We start from the raw sequence: 14,121 nt of genomic DNA, 5'->3' as shown, positions 1-14,121 counted from the left end.
AATATAGATAGTATAGATATCGATTATCGTTAATTTTTAATGTTGTTGTGCGTCCTTGAGTTTATATAATAACTTATTGATGTCGCTACATGGTATTATATAATATATATATATATATAATAACATACATGTTGTTGATATATATATACATACATACATGTTAATATAAGGAGTTAATATAAGGAGTGGACAGTACAAAATGTGGGGGAGAATCCCCACAGATGATAGAATCATCAATTGAACTAGCATACTTTACCATCTCAAGGTTTTATTGACCTGAAGGCAGACAATACTTGAAGTTAAACAGACAAACATAGAAGTGCTTCTAGAATTGACACAAAATTAGCTTTCAGCAATTCCTGACTTCCCTTGCATTTTTGGAAAATATACTGTCAAGTTACTTTGCATAATCCATGTCAAGGAAATATAGAACTATAATTTGCTCAGCCAATAGATTCATCGTCATTAAGGAAGCAGGTGAAAAGTGTTCCTTCTCCAAGAGGCACTCGAGTCATCTTTTTCTGTAGATTCAGTAGGAAAAATTAGTGATAGAAGATAAAAATGGTCAATCTCAAGGAAGCTTTCATTGCTTTAAATTTCTTGGCCCATTGGAATGGACATCTTACGTGTTTCTATGTCAAAATTAAATGAAAACAAAGAAAGTCGGGACAGAGCAAGAAGACCTCTGAAGTCTTCAATGTGCATTAAGATAAATACTGGCTTCATTTGGGGTGCAGAGTAACAAGGTTAGCCAACTTTAGTTGAACTTGAAATTAATCATGGGTTCCTTCAAAATAATCTCCATATTCGCTCTGGTAGTCCTACTTTTCCCATCTTTTCACCCCAAATACGGAGCTTCAGCTTCTGCTGAAGAGGCTGCTGCTCTTTTGAAATGGAAAGCCAGTTTTTTGAACCAGAACAACAGCTTCCTAACCTCATGGAACCTTCAATCAGGCAATGCCAAGAATTCTTCTATACTTCCTTGCACTTGGGCTGGTATTTCCTGCATTGATGGAAGTGTCAACAGGTTGAACCTCTCAGATTGGAGTATTAAAGGTAGCCTCTATGGTTTCCCGTTCTCATCGCTCCCAAATCTTGAATATCTTGATCTCCGCTTTAACCAGATCTTTGGAAGCATACCAAAACAAATAGGTAACCTGTCGAAACTCATTTATCTTGATTTCGGGGCTAATGAGCTGTCAGGCAAAATCCCGCCTGAAATTTGCAACTTAAGAAACTTGACTCATTTAGTTTTTGAAAGTAATCAACTTTCAGGTCCCATTCCCGTGGCGATGGGGAATCTGATTTCACTTCAGTTTCTTTGCTTGTGTCAAAATAATCTTACAGGTGCAATTCCAAAGTCACTAGGCAATTTGACCAATTTGATTATGCTATATCTCTATGAAAATCAACTTTCAAGTTCAATTTTCAAAGAAGTGGGTGATTTGAAATTTCTCACCCGTGTGGAATTAAGTCAGAACCAACTCAATGGTTCCATTCCTGCTTCAATTGGTAACTTGAGTACCTTAGAAGTACTGTATCTCCATAACAATCAATTTTCTGGTTCAATTCCAGTCACTTTTGGTAATCTCAATAGGCTGGTGAATCTAAGTCTTTACCAAAATCACCTATCTGGTCCCATTCCTCCAATGATAGGGAATTTGAGCTCACTTCAGATTCTTTACTTGTATCAAAATAATCTCACTGGTGCAATCCCAAAGTCACTAGGTAATTTGACCAAATTGATTGAACTGAGTCTCTCTGACAATCAACTTAATGGTTCCATTCCTGTTTCAATTGGTAACTTGAGTAACTTGGAAGCATTGTATCTCCAAAATAATCAATTTTCTGGTCCAATTCCTGCTACTTTTGGCAACCTCAATAAGCTGGTGAATCTAAGCCTTTACCAAAATCACCTAGCTGGTCCTATTCCTCCAGTGATAGGGAATTTGAGCTCACTTAAGATTCTTTCCTTGTATCAAAATAATCTCACCGGTGCAATCCCAAAGTCACTAGGTAATTTGGCCAAATTGATTGAACTGGATCTCACAGAGAATCAACTTTCAGGTTCAATTCTTGTTTCAATTGGTAACTTGAGCAACTTGGAACTTTTGGCTCTGGGAGAAAATCAATGTTTTGGTACCATTCCACAAGAGATTGGAAACCTGAATAAGTTGGTTGCTTTGAGATTGTTTAGTAATCAGTTCTCCGGTCCATTGCCAGAACTATTATGTCAAAGTGGAATTCTCCAAAACATTACTGTAGATGAGAACATGCTTACCGGTCCAATCCCTAAAAGTTTGCAAAACTGCTCAAGCTTATTTAGGGCCCGTTTCAACGGTAACCGTTTCCAAGGAAACTTATCAGAAATGTTTGGAATCTATCCAGTCCTGGATTTCATAGATCTCAGCAATAACCAATTCTATGGGAAACTCTCCAGCAACTGGGGTAAATGCAAAATGCTGAAAGCCCTTATAGTTGCAAAGAATAACATCACGGGTGGTATACCTCCAGAAATTGGAAATTTGACTCAACTACATACACTTAATCTTTCTTCGAATTATTTATCAGGGGAGATACCAAGGGAAGTTGGGAAGTTAGCTTCTATGCTTAAACTAGATTTACATGACAACCAGCTTACTGGTGGTATACCTCAAGAATTGGGAGTGTCAATGGAATTTCTAGACCTGTCCACAAACTCCTTGAATGGAACTTTACCAGAACTTCTCGGAGATTTGAAACACTTGTTTCACATGAACTTGAGCAATAATGTTTTAAGTCAAAAGATTCCATTGCAAATTGGGAAGTTAACCCAACTTTCTGAACTGGATTTGAGGCAAAATTTCTTCACAGGAGAGATACCATCTGAGTTTCAAAATTTGCAGAGTTTGGGGACATTGAATCTCTCCCAGAATAACCTCTCTGGTTGGATCCCAAAGGCTTTGGCAGAATTGCCTGGTTTATTGCACATTAATCTTTCTTTTAATAATTTGGAGGGCCCAATTCCGAGTGGTAGAGCTTTTGTGAATCTAACCTTGGAAGAAGTAAAGGGAAATAAAGGTTTGTGTGGCAATATTACAGGGTTACGAGCCTGTGAAAGTTCTCAGTTGATTAAAAAGCATGTCAAGGATAAAAGGAAGGAATTTGTTCTCATAATTGTATTACCTCTTCTGGGATCAATCATACTTCTTGGTGTATTGTTCGGTGCTCTCAGATTGTGTGATCGGAGAAAAAGAAATTCGAGAGTGGAAGATATGGAGGTGAAGAAGGGCAGTTTATTTGCCATATGTGCTTATGATGGCAAAGCATTGTATAAAGAAATCGTGAGGTCTACAGAAGAGTTCAGTGAAACGTATTGCATTGGGAAAGGAGGTTGTGGAAGTGTTTACAAAGCACAGCTTCCATCAGGCGAGGTAGTAGCTGTAAAAAGACTTCACAACATACCTAATGTGGGAAAGGATAAAAGTTTCTTGAATGAGATCAGGGCCTTGACAGAAATCAAGCATCGGAACATTGTGAAACTCTTTGGCTTTTGCTCAAATGCTCAGCATTCAATTTTGGTTTATGAGTGCCTCGAAAGGGGAAGCTTGGCCAAAATCTTGAGCATAGAAGAAGCAGCTAAGGAACTAGACTGGCAAAAGAGGTTGAATATCATCAAAGGCGTCGCTCATGCTTTATCTTACATGCATCATGATTGTTCACCACCAATTGTACACCGAGACATATCAAGCAACAACATTTTGCTTGATACAGAATGCGAGGCTCATGTTTCAGATTTTGGCACTTCCAAGTTTCTCAGAAGAGACTCATCTAACTGGAGTTCTCTTGCAGGCACATATGGATATGTTGCACCAGGTAATAAAGTTATTTTTTTTTCCGTTTCCTGTCACTAATTTGTTAACTAGTAAATTCAAGTATGATCACATAACATGAAAAATCATTTTCCAACTTTCTCTTGCAGAATTTGCCTACACAATGAGAGTTAACGAGAAGTGTGATGTTTATAGCTTTGGGGTCCTGGCAATGGAAGTAATCAAAGGAAAGCATCCTGGTGACTTTATTGCTGATCTATTGTCTTCAAAGCTTGAAGAGATAGAGCTAAAAGACTTGTTAGACCAAAGACTTCTGTATCCCAATCAAGAAATTGAAAAGAATCTGATATCCATTCTCAAACTAGCAAGAGAATGTCTACATGTTGATCCTCAATGTAGGTGACAGGCGTCGAACCTGTGCAATAATAAATACCTGCTTAAATAAAATACAAATTCTGTATATAGCGGTAAGCAGGGTCGAATCCACAGGGACTGGGGATAATTTAATTTCTTCTCAAGTTCCAGATATGGGGGGTTTTTGAAAATGATAGTAACTAAATTACTTGGAATAAAATAAAATAACTACAACTCAAATAACTAATTATCACAATAAAAATAATAATGGACGAACTCTAGCCAAGAGACAACTTCGGAGATGGTTCACTTAATTCGATCACAGATGCAAGGATTATTCCAGTTACTATCTGATAAATTAGTTATAGTTGTCATACACGCGATAAACAACCAACTCTTCCTCAATTTGTTGATAGCCAAGGTACGACCGTTGACTATTTCTCTAATCAGGAAACAACCCTAGGTACGACCATAGAAGTTCAATTCCCTAATTGCATGAATAATTAGAAGAGCTTAATTCTAACCAATCAACACGCTACGAGGGTCTCTTTAAGTTAGCCTGTCTATCTCCCTGACACAAACCCAATCATGCCAGTTGCCACCAGTTTAGAATAATTAAACAATTACGGATTTAACTACCCTAATTGGCTTCAGGTTATTGAATTAATCTAGAATCCGGGCCCTGGATAATCGAATAATAAAACAACCATATGAACATAAAGCAGAAGATAGACAAATACCAGTGAATAATGGAAATAAATAAAAACTAATTCGATCTCACAAATTTAGTAGAACCAAATCCTTCGTTGTTCTTGACTAGACAAACTTAGCCACGCCTCATGAGAAAATCTTCAAGTAATTTCATTGAGGTCCAGGCCATCAAAAGAGCCAAGAAAGAAACAAAACTAAAACTATGCTAAAAACTGTCTAAACTAAAACTATTGATTGATAAGAGTTCTCTGCACGTTTGTCTCCCTTTTTAAAGCCAAAAGGAAGTCTAATGCTATCTCTAGTGGTCCCCACTGAATTGAGAGTCCAAGGGCCAAAAGAATTGGAGTTTTGCCAAAGTCCTTGTTTTTAGTTTCCCGTAAGACTCCTAGTACAAGTCCACTCTTTTCAGCATAAAGATAGGAAATCCCCTTTTTGTAGCATCCTGTGGAGCCCGGCTTGTATTTCTTTTTAGAACTTCCCATGTGTGGAGTGTTCTTCTCAATAAAGTCTCCTTTTTAGCACTTGTTTGCTCCACTTCCTGTAATTAGGGCCAAATACCAAATATAAGTACATTTCAACAATTAAAACAATATTTGGCGAGGACAAAGAGGGAAATTAATCATAAAATTAACAATAAATTATGCCCTATCAATTCCCCCAACACCTAAATCATGCTTGCCCTCAAGCATAATAACAGCAATTGAACACCAAAATTTGACAATGGCTATTGCTCTAACTATCATATTGCCAAGATACCCAGAAAAACATATATCAAGCATCACAGTTAAGATCCAAGAAAAACCACTCCGGTTAGCTTCCCAACTACCAACTCCTCCAATTTAAAACAAACTAATCTAAGAAAAAGGAATGGTTGCTCACATTTATTAGTAAATGGTCCAACTATTAACCAAAATCTCAACATTAATTTCACAAATCGGCAAGCTGACTTTTACCACTTATTAACACAACCTTCACTTTTCTTTCTTTCTTTTTTTTTCACACTTTTCTATTTTCTCTTTTTCCCTTTTTTTTCAGAATAGCAAAAGACTTAATCTCTAGCCATTAGAGCCTTTTGACGCGAACTCCAACATTTGATAGATGGAGGAGCCCGGTTACTCAACTCCAATCACTACGGGATCACGCACTCATAGCAATTACTATCTTTTGACGCGAAAATCGACACTTTAGGTGAAGATCCCCGGTTACTCAGTAGTAATAACTAGCGGAGTACAGTCATCTCTTATTTACAATCATATAGCACAATAACTAAAAATGACACAAAAGAACAGCAGCCAGCCTCAAATTTTCAAATATGGAGAACTAAAATTAATAATTGGACCAATTCACATGAAAAATGCCAACAATCATTCCCTATGCCTAGAAAAGTTAACTAAAAATTGGAAAAGTTAAGCAATTATTGCTATTCACCAAAGAGATGTTCATGAACTCAATCACATTAATTTAATACCCTTTATTAATAAAAATTGGCAATAGCATAATTAGAGGCAACAATCCAGCATCAAAACTTGGTATTCATTTAAGGACTGACCACTAGAAAGAAAAAGAAAAGAAAATAAATGAAAGATAGGCAAAACTAACTAAAAATAAAGGAAAAGCCCCTAGAAATCGAAAACTGGAAATACTAGCACCCAAACTGACCCCCCCCACACCTAATTTCCACCTGTCACGCGGACGACCCAGGTTCGGTCCCCGGCAACGGCGCCAAAAATTGACAGGCGTCGAACCTGTGCAATAATAAATACCTGCTTAAATAAAATACAAATTCTGTATATAGCGGTAAGCAGGGTCGAATCCACAGGAACTGGGGATAATTTAATTTCTTCTCAAGTTCCAGATATGGGGGGTTTTTGAAAATGATAGTAACTAAATTACTTGGAATAAAATAAAATAACTACAATTCAAATAACTAATTATCACAATAAAAATAATAATGGACGAACTCTAGTCAAGAGACAACTTCGGAGATGGTTCACTTAATTCGATCACAGATGCAAGGATTATTCCAGTTACTATCTGATAAATTAGTTATAGTTGTCATACACGCGATAAACAACCAACTCTTCCTCAATTTGTCGATAGCCAAGGTACGACCGTTGACTATTTCTCTAATCAGGAAATAACCCTAGGTACGACCATAGAAGTTCAATTCCCTAATTGCATGAATAATTAGAAGAGCCTAATTCTAACCAATCAACACGCTACGAGGGTCTCTTTAAGTTAGCCTGTCTATCTCCCTGACACAAACCCAATCATGCCAGTTGCCACCAGTTTAGAATAATTAAACAATTACGGATTTAACTACCCTAATTGGCTTCAGGTTATTGAATTAATCTAGAATCCGGGCCCTGGATAATCGAATAATAAAACAACCCTATGAACATAAAGCAGAAGATAGACGAATACCAGAAAATAATAGGAAATAAATAAAAACTAATTCGATCTCACAAATTTAGTAGAACCAAATCCTCCGTTGTTCCTCGACTAGATGAGAAACTTAGCCACGCCTCATGAGAAAATCTCCACGTAATTTAATTGAGGTCCAGGCCATAAGAGAAACCAAAAAAGAATAAAACTAAATTATGCTAAAAACTAAGCTAAAATTGTTGATAAGGAAACCTCCTGTACGTTTCTCCCTTTTTAAAACCAAAAGAAAGTCTAATGCTATCTCTAGTGGTCCCCACTGAATTGAGAGTCCAAGGGCCAAAAGAATTGGAGTTTTGCCAAAGTCCTTGTTTTTAGTTTCCCGTAAGACTCCTAGTACAAGTCCACCCTTTTCAGCATAAAGATAGGAAATCCCCTTTTTGTAGCATCCTGTGGAGCCCGGCTTGTATTTCATTTTAGAACTTCCCATGTGTGGAGTGTTCTTCTCAATAAAGTCTCCTTTTTAGCACTTGTTTGCTCCACTTCCTGTAATTAGGGCCAAATACCAAATATAAGTACATTTCAACAATTAAAACAATATTTGGCGAGGACAAAGAGGGAAATTAATCATAAAATTAACAATAAATTATGCCCTATCAGTAGGCCAACAATGCTCATTATTTCCAGGTTGATATCTACATGTTGATCCTCAATGTAGGCCATGTGAACCTCTTGTCCATTTCTTTTCTTGTTAAATTAATAGATGAATCAGATATCTTGAACTTTGATGATGTTTTTGGTTTTTGCAGGTATCTCGCCTACTATTAAATGCAGACTGCAGTGCCCTACCCCTCCCCCCCCCCACAACGCAGCACTATCAGGTATCAGCAGAAGATGATATGATGCAGAGTATGTATTCTGTGTAAAAATAAACTCTGCCTAGCCAATAGGGTTTATGGAATTGATACAAAAACTAGCATAGGGAGGAAATTGAGAGTTTGGAAATGTATGGTTATCTTATCCTGAAAGTAATAATTCTATGACATTGTTTTCAGTCTTAATAGTCTTCGATCTACATTTATTATCTCCTTGAAAATCAGAAGTTTCTTAGTTTATGCAAACTAATAACAAGTAATTCTTAAAATTGTACAGTGAAAAGTAATAAAGAGCTCCGGTGCTGTTTACCTTAGTTTATAGTCCATACAACTGATCTTCTCAATTTAGCTTAATTAAGAAATGCAAATTGACAGTGATTAAATCTTGAGAATTATAAAACTAAGTGTTTCAACCAATTTAGCCAAATTGGGATTTGGCTGGTAAGTTTGCAGCCGCCAATTTCGACCAATTTAGCCAGCACTTTCAGCTTTTTGAGACCATGAGAACCAACTAAGTTTCCATCACATCACATGGCAAGGATTTTGTGGTAGAAGTTTTTCAAGAGGGTTTATGAGGCAGGATTCTTGCATCTGCTTAGAACATCCAAAGCCTCAATGATATTGTAGGAAAAACTCTTGCAGAGTATATCCATCAGGAAGAGATCCTGTGATTGAATTGAAACCTGCACAAAATATCATCAGCTTCGAGCATCTTCCATAACCATTAGCAACAGAGCCATTAGCAACAGTAGTTGATGAGTAGGAGAAGTTGCATATGACCATGGTTCGAAGACTCGGCCGAGACCGAGACGACTCGGCCGAGTCGTCACCGTCTCGGCCTAGTCCGAGACGAGACCGCGACGAATCGAGACCGAGATACTCATCTCACCGAGAAATCGGCCGAGACGTCACCGCGACGGATTGACTCGGCCGAGTCACACCGAGTCACTCCGAGTTATCCCGAGTCAAGACGAGAAATCGGCCGAATTACACCACGACGGATTGATTCGGCCATTTCTTTGGCTATTTTTTATTATTTTTGTTTAGCATACTTTTTTTATATTATTAACAATTTTTAGAATATTAAATTCTTTAAAATTTGCGTCTCACCGAGACCGTGACCGATATGCCGAGACCGATGTGGAACGTTCCAAGCCGCGACCGCGACCGCGACCGCGACTTTGAACCATGCATATGACAGTAGGTAGGGGGCAATAGAAGCTGCTGTTGCTGACATTGAAACTCATCAAATTCCATGCTTGCTTGAGAGATTAACGATTTTGATGGTGGCAGGAAACCGATCAAATGGCTGCAATTCTCCAGGTAGACCATTAGAGCACAAATCTAGAATTTCTACTCCATTCAGTGACAAAACAATCCATCTGGGAGATGTTCAGAGAATTTATAATGTGCAAAATTGAGTCCTTTGAGATGGCTGAGGCTTCTAATTGAAGTAGAGATTGTTCCAGGGTCACTGTTTGGAAGGATTAAAAATGCTCAGAACTTCGGTTGTTCCAGGGTCATCTGATCTGGTTTTCAAGCATCTTTTGTCTTACGTAATCTGTCTGAAATTATTGACGGATCAAATCGTGGAAGGGATTATTCTAATGAAATTTCTGGTTTTTGTCAATAGTCTTTGTTCTGTTGAATGTGCAAATTATGTGGTAGTGTAATTTCTTTGAAGTTAAAAAGTCTCCAGTCTGATGGTGGTGCCACTTTGCCATCATTATCATATTTCTTTGAACTATTTCTCAAGAATTGAACAGAGAATCTTGGAACAAGTTCTTAAAGAAAAAAAATTAATTTTGCAGCCAAAATTGATTACAAGTTTAAGACCTATACACAGCCCCAATCCTTAATAACGATATAAATCACAAGTTATTTATTACCGCTGTCTTACTTTATGTTCATATAAAAAAAAAATGCCACATTCTTAAGAAAATTGAAATTTTGAGCTTAAGAAAATTTTTGGTTTTCCTTGACTTTCCTGCCCACACATGGAAAGTGCTTGGAACTTTCTAATTAGGTTTCTTACTTCAATTTAATTAGGTTGGAGATTTTTACACCAATTTAATTAGGTTTCTTACTTCAAGTCCATTCTTTGAATCCTCTCTACCACTCCACTTTTTCAATAAATTCCAATAGACTTCATTAACAACTTCAACTGTGAATTTTTGTTAAGTAAATGACAACAATTCATGCCCATGAAGTAGCTTACTTCCGATAAGAGGTTTAAAGGCTCTAAGCTTACTTCCGATAGCTGACTTCACAGATTCCTCATAGTTTTTCTTTCTTTTTATTTTTCTCTTTGAAATGTTACTTGTATTTTAACAAGTACCTAAACTTTTACTTTGAAAATTTACACATAACACTGGTAGAAATTACACTTCACTACGCTTTGTGCGATTTTGTTTTATTGTTAATCATAGAGTGTATTGCACATTTTTCAATTTTCATACGAAGGAACTATTTTTGAATATAAATATTTTTCAGGACTGGAACATAATTCCAAGTGCATCTAAATTCTTACAGCAGCCTATAAAATAATTACGATGATTTGAAACCAGTGGTCTTTTTTCATATATACATGTATGAATGGCTGAATGTGCTTGCTTCTATACGAAATTTTGATTTGCCATTTGATTTAAATTCAATAAATCATAGCCTCTAGAATAAATGGGAGATCAATCTTTTCCTTTTTCGTTTTTTTTTTCAATTTGGATGGGAGTTTTAAGTCGAAATTACAAGACTACTTGTCAATTATGAGTTGCAAACTAAAACTAATCTTCTCAAAATATTAGCACAAGAATTGCATTTGCACTCTCAATTTCTGCTTAGGAAATCTCGAAACTTGCAATAAGAGACTAAAATGGCCTAAATGGACCCTTGCTTTAGAGTTTGACTCAACCTCCAAATGTTTAATCCCCAAAAACTCAATAGCCGAATTAAGTTTACACCGGTGGCCGTCGTACATCAAGAAGTCCAATCAATACACAAAATTCACATGAAGAAGCCCAGCCTATCCCTTCAACAAAGCCACAAGATGAGAAGCAAGCCAAGAATCAACTTGCAATGCTTCAAACAAAAGCCAGAAAGAATGGCTTCAAAAAGAATCAACTTGCAAATGTTGTGCAAGTTGCTCAGAATTTCGGCTGCATGATTGGCCCAGTAACTGGCTCAATCTATTGGGGTTACAGGGACGGTTACAATGCCTTGCTTCTACATAACTTTCTGCTCGAGAACCAGTTCAGTAACCCATCCTGTCTCTAGGGGGTTACCTTCCCCTGCATTTTTTTGATAAATTTCTCGTTTCTTTGCTTGGCTTGGTCACTACTATTTGTTCAAGTCCTTTTGCCCTTTTCCTACAAAAACAACCGAATAAGTAAAGTTTTGACATTGATCAATAATATTCAAACATCAACTTTTAAGGATGATATCAAATCAACTCTTGAATTTTACCAAAACAAGGTTAAAATCTACATAGAATAGCCACGAAATGTAGTGCATATTTTGTACTTATAGCCAAGGAGATGCAAAAGGAACCCATTTTTGCTCAAGGAAAATTTATGTATTGAAAACTGATTTTGGAAAGGATGAGAAATCTGGAATTGATAGATCTCTATTTGTAGGAAAATCTATGCCAGATTGCCGTCAAAAGTGTCGGGAAGTCGGCCCACGATGTAGTTGAATCTGGTACAAAGTCCGTCCCTTTATGGGAAGTAAAAGAATTGAGATGCATACAAAGAGCAATTGCAATTGTCAAGGGATAGAATTTGAGCATTATGAAGAAAAATAAGATTCATGTGTTATATCCCATCAATATGTCCTTAGTGTCTGTTTGATAACATAAAAAAATGCTGAAACTGAATTCATTCAGACAGTCAGATGTTTTGGGTGTTTGATAAATAAAAATTTTTCTGCTGAACTTATTAAGTGGTGCTGAATTTGTATGTATTTTTTTCAGCACAAGAATCGTAACTGAATGCTTAATTTGATAAGAATCAAGAGATTTACTTCAACTACTTTATCTTATCTACCAAATTTATCCTTGTTTGTTAATTACATTCAAAATCCTTATCTAATTAAACAACCTAATATTCTCTATCCAAAATTCTTATCTAATTAAACAACCTGACATTCTCTGTCTAATGGATTTCTACTTCTATTTTCTCCCTATTTAATGATTTTTTTACAATTTCTCCATACTCCTCACATCTGTCTATACTCCTTATCTTTTTCCATCTTTCCACTCTTTCATAATTTTGTCATTTTTTTCCTCCGAATTTTTTTTATTGCTACCGTACTCACCGATCTCAAATTCATTATTTCCAAGGTAAGTGACATTGATTATTTGTTGTTTTGCGTCAACATTTTTCCATTGAAGTAATTAAATTTCTATATAGTTTGGTCTGAATTTAAAACTTGTTTATTGCAACTTCCTTTTGCTTATATTTGGACTTTTCTTATCAAACTCTGATTTAAAAATATATTTGCACTAATATTTGGACTTTTCCATAATATATTTCTTCTTTTATATTACTTTGATTTAAAAATAAATATTGTCATTTTCATACTTAACAATTTTAAGCTAATTAAATCATAGGTTCTATTTCCTTTTAGGATTAAAAGATAGAAGGGCAAAATTGTACAATTTAACTTATTAAGCATTAAGTTATAAATGTTTATCAAACAGTATAAATATGTTCAGCATTAAGATTCAGATATTCATATATCTTTTTTCAATGCTTAATATTCAACAAATTAATTGTTTTAGTATTTAGAATTCAGAATTCAGATTCAGTTTTATCAAACGGAGCCTTAATCTAATTTATTCACTGATTTTCAAGTTAAAGATATAAAAGCCTATGATCTCTAAATAAGAAGACACAAACATAAGTAAAATTCTGCATCGAAAGAACAATATAGCGCGAATTAGAACTATAAGCATTACAAGATCATATATATGTAACTCGAAGAAATAAAATGTAAAATCATCCAAATGTTTTAGCACTTCTTTAAATCTTCTAACTTGTACTCTCATATGGCACTATTAAAGGCCTCTTGGATTGCCTTCAAAAGAGAGGCATAGTAGAAGCCGCGGCCTAGCCAAAGGAGAAAACCTCGGTGAGATGTTGTACCCTACCTCAAGCTACCTAATTTTCAAAACCATTTCAGGGTTTAGAAATATTCCAGTGAATGAGTCAGAGGATCATATTTAATGTGGTGTAGTTAATGAACAATAGGACCTGTGAAGATTTAGTCAAAAAGATTTGGTCCAGTCCACAACCGGGGATTTGGCTCTTTCCAGTGGATTCCTTTTCCGTTGTTTACAATGCATAAATAAATACATTACACCTCTATTTCATTTATCGGTAAAGATTAGGATTAGTCAAATTTAATAATGATTATATCCTTTTCTAATAAATAAAACACGTGTCATACATCTAATTGTGATAGCTACTGTGAAAAATGGAGAGGGGATCCAGTGAAGAGAGGAGCTGAATCTGACAACAAGAACTTGTGAAGATTCATAATTTGGAGATTTGAACACGAAAATTCCAATTCTTTAGGTCTTAACTTTAACTACACAAAGTTAGACATGATGTACATTAACTTCAATCTATAAATATAATCTCCAATCACATGGCTTTGCACCCCAAATCCTCCTTAAGAACTACATTTCTTGAAGCCCCAACATAGAACAAGTCATAAATATATTTGATTTGAAAAATTATTAATCAAATTCTCGTTGCCATATTTTTTAAAAAATAACAAGACGGGAACATTTATAGCTCAGCAAAGCATTGTCCTTGCAAATTGCAGTAAAATGATAGGGGAAAGACAGGGCAGCCCCCCGTTGATCTTGTTATGCATTATAGTCTTCCACGGTGCAAATACACCAGCACGTATTAAATGTTGATAGAACGCTAATTTAGCATTAATTTTGTTATAATTTCCTTTTCTTATTGGATTGGATATTACATTAA

General features: G+C 35.9%; 1 protein-coding gene across 1 annotated transcript; it reads left to right on the top strand.

The window, feature by feature from the left end:
• Positions 1-779: 779 nt before the first annotated feature.
• On the top strand, positions 780-7,981 carry LOC113766228 (probable leucine-rich repeat receptor-like protein kinase At1g35710). The gene is made up of 3 exons (XM_027310440.1): positions 780-3,855; positions 3,962-4,211; positions 7,923-7,981. Exons 1-3 carry the CDS (start codon positions 780-782, stop codon positions 7,963-7,965), a joined length of 3,369 nt encoding a protein of 1,122 aa, XP_027166241.1. The 3' UTR covers positions 7,966-7,981.
• The last annotated feature ends 6,140 nt before the right edge of the window (positions 7,982-14,121 follow it).

This window comes from Coffea eugenioides, chromosome 3 (genome assembly GCF_003713205.1).
Source record: "Coffea eugenioides isolate CCC68of chromosome 3, Ceug_1.0, whole genome shotgun sequence".
Lineage (NCBI taxonomy): Eukaryota > Viridiplantae > Streptophyta > Magnoliopsida > Gentianales > Rubiaceae > Coffea > Coffea eugenioides.
This window is presented reverse-complemented; position numbering and strand designations above follow the sequence as displayed.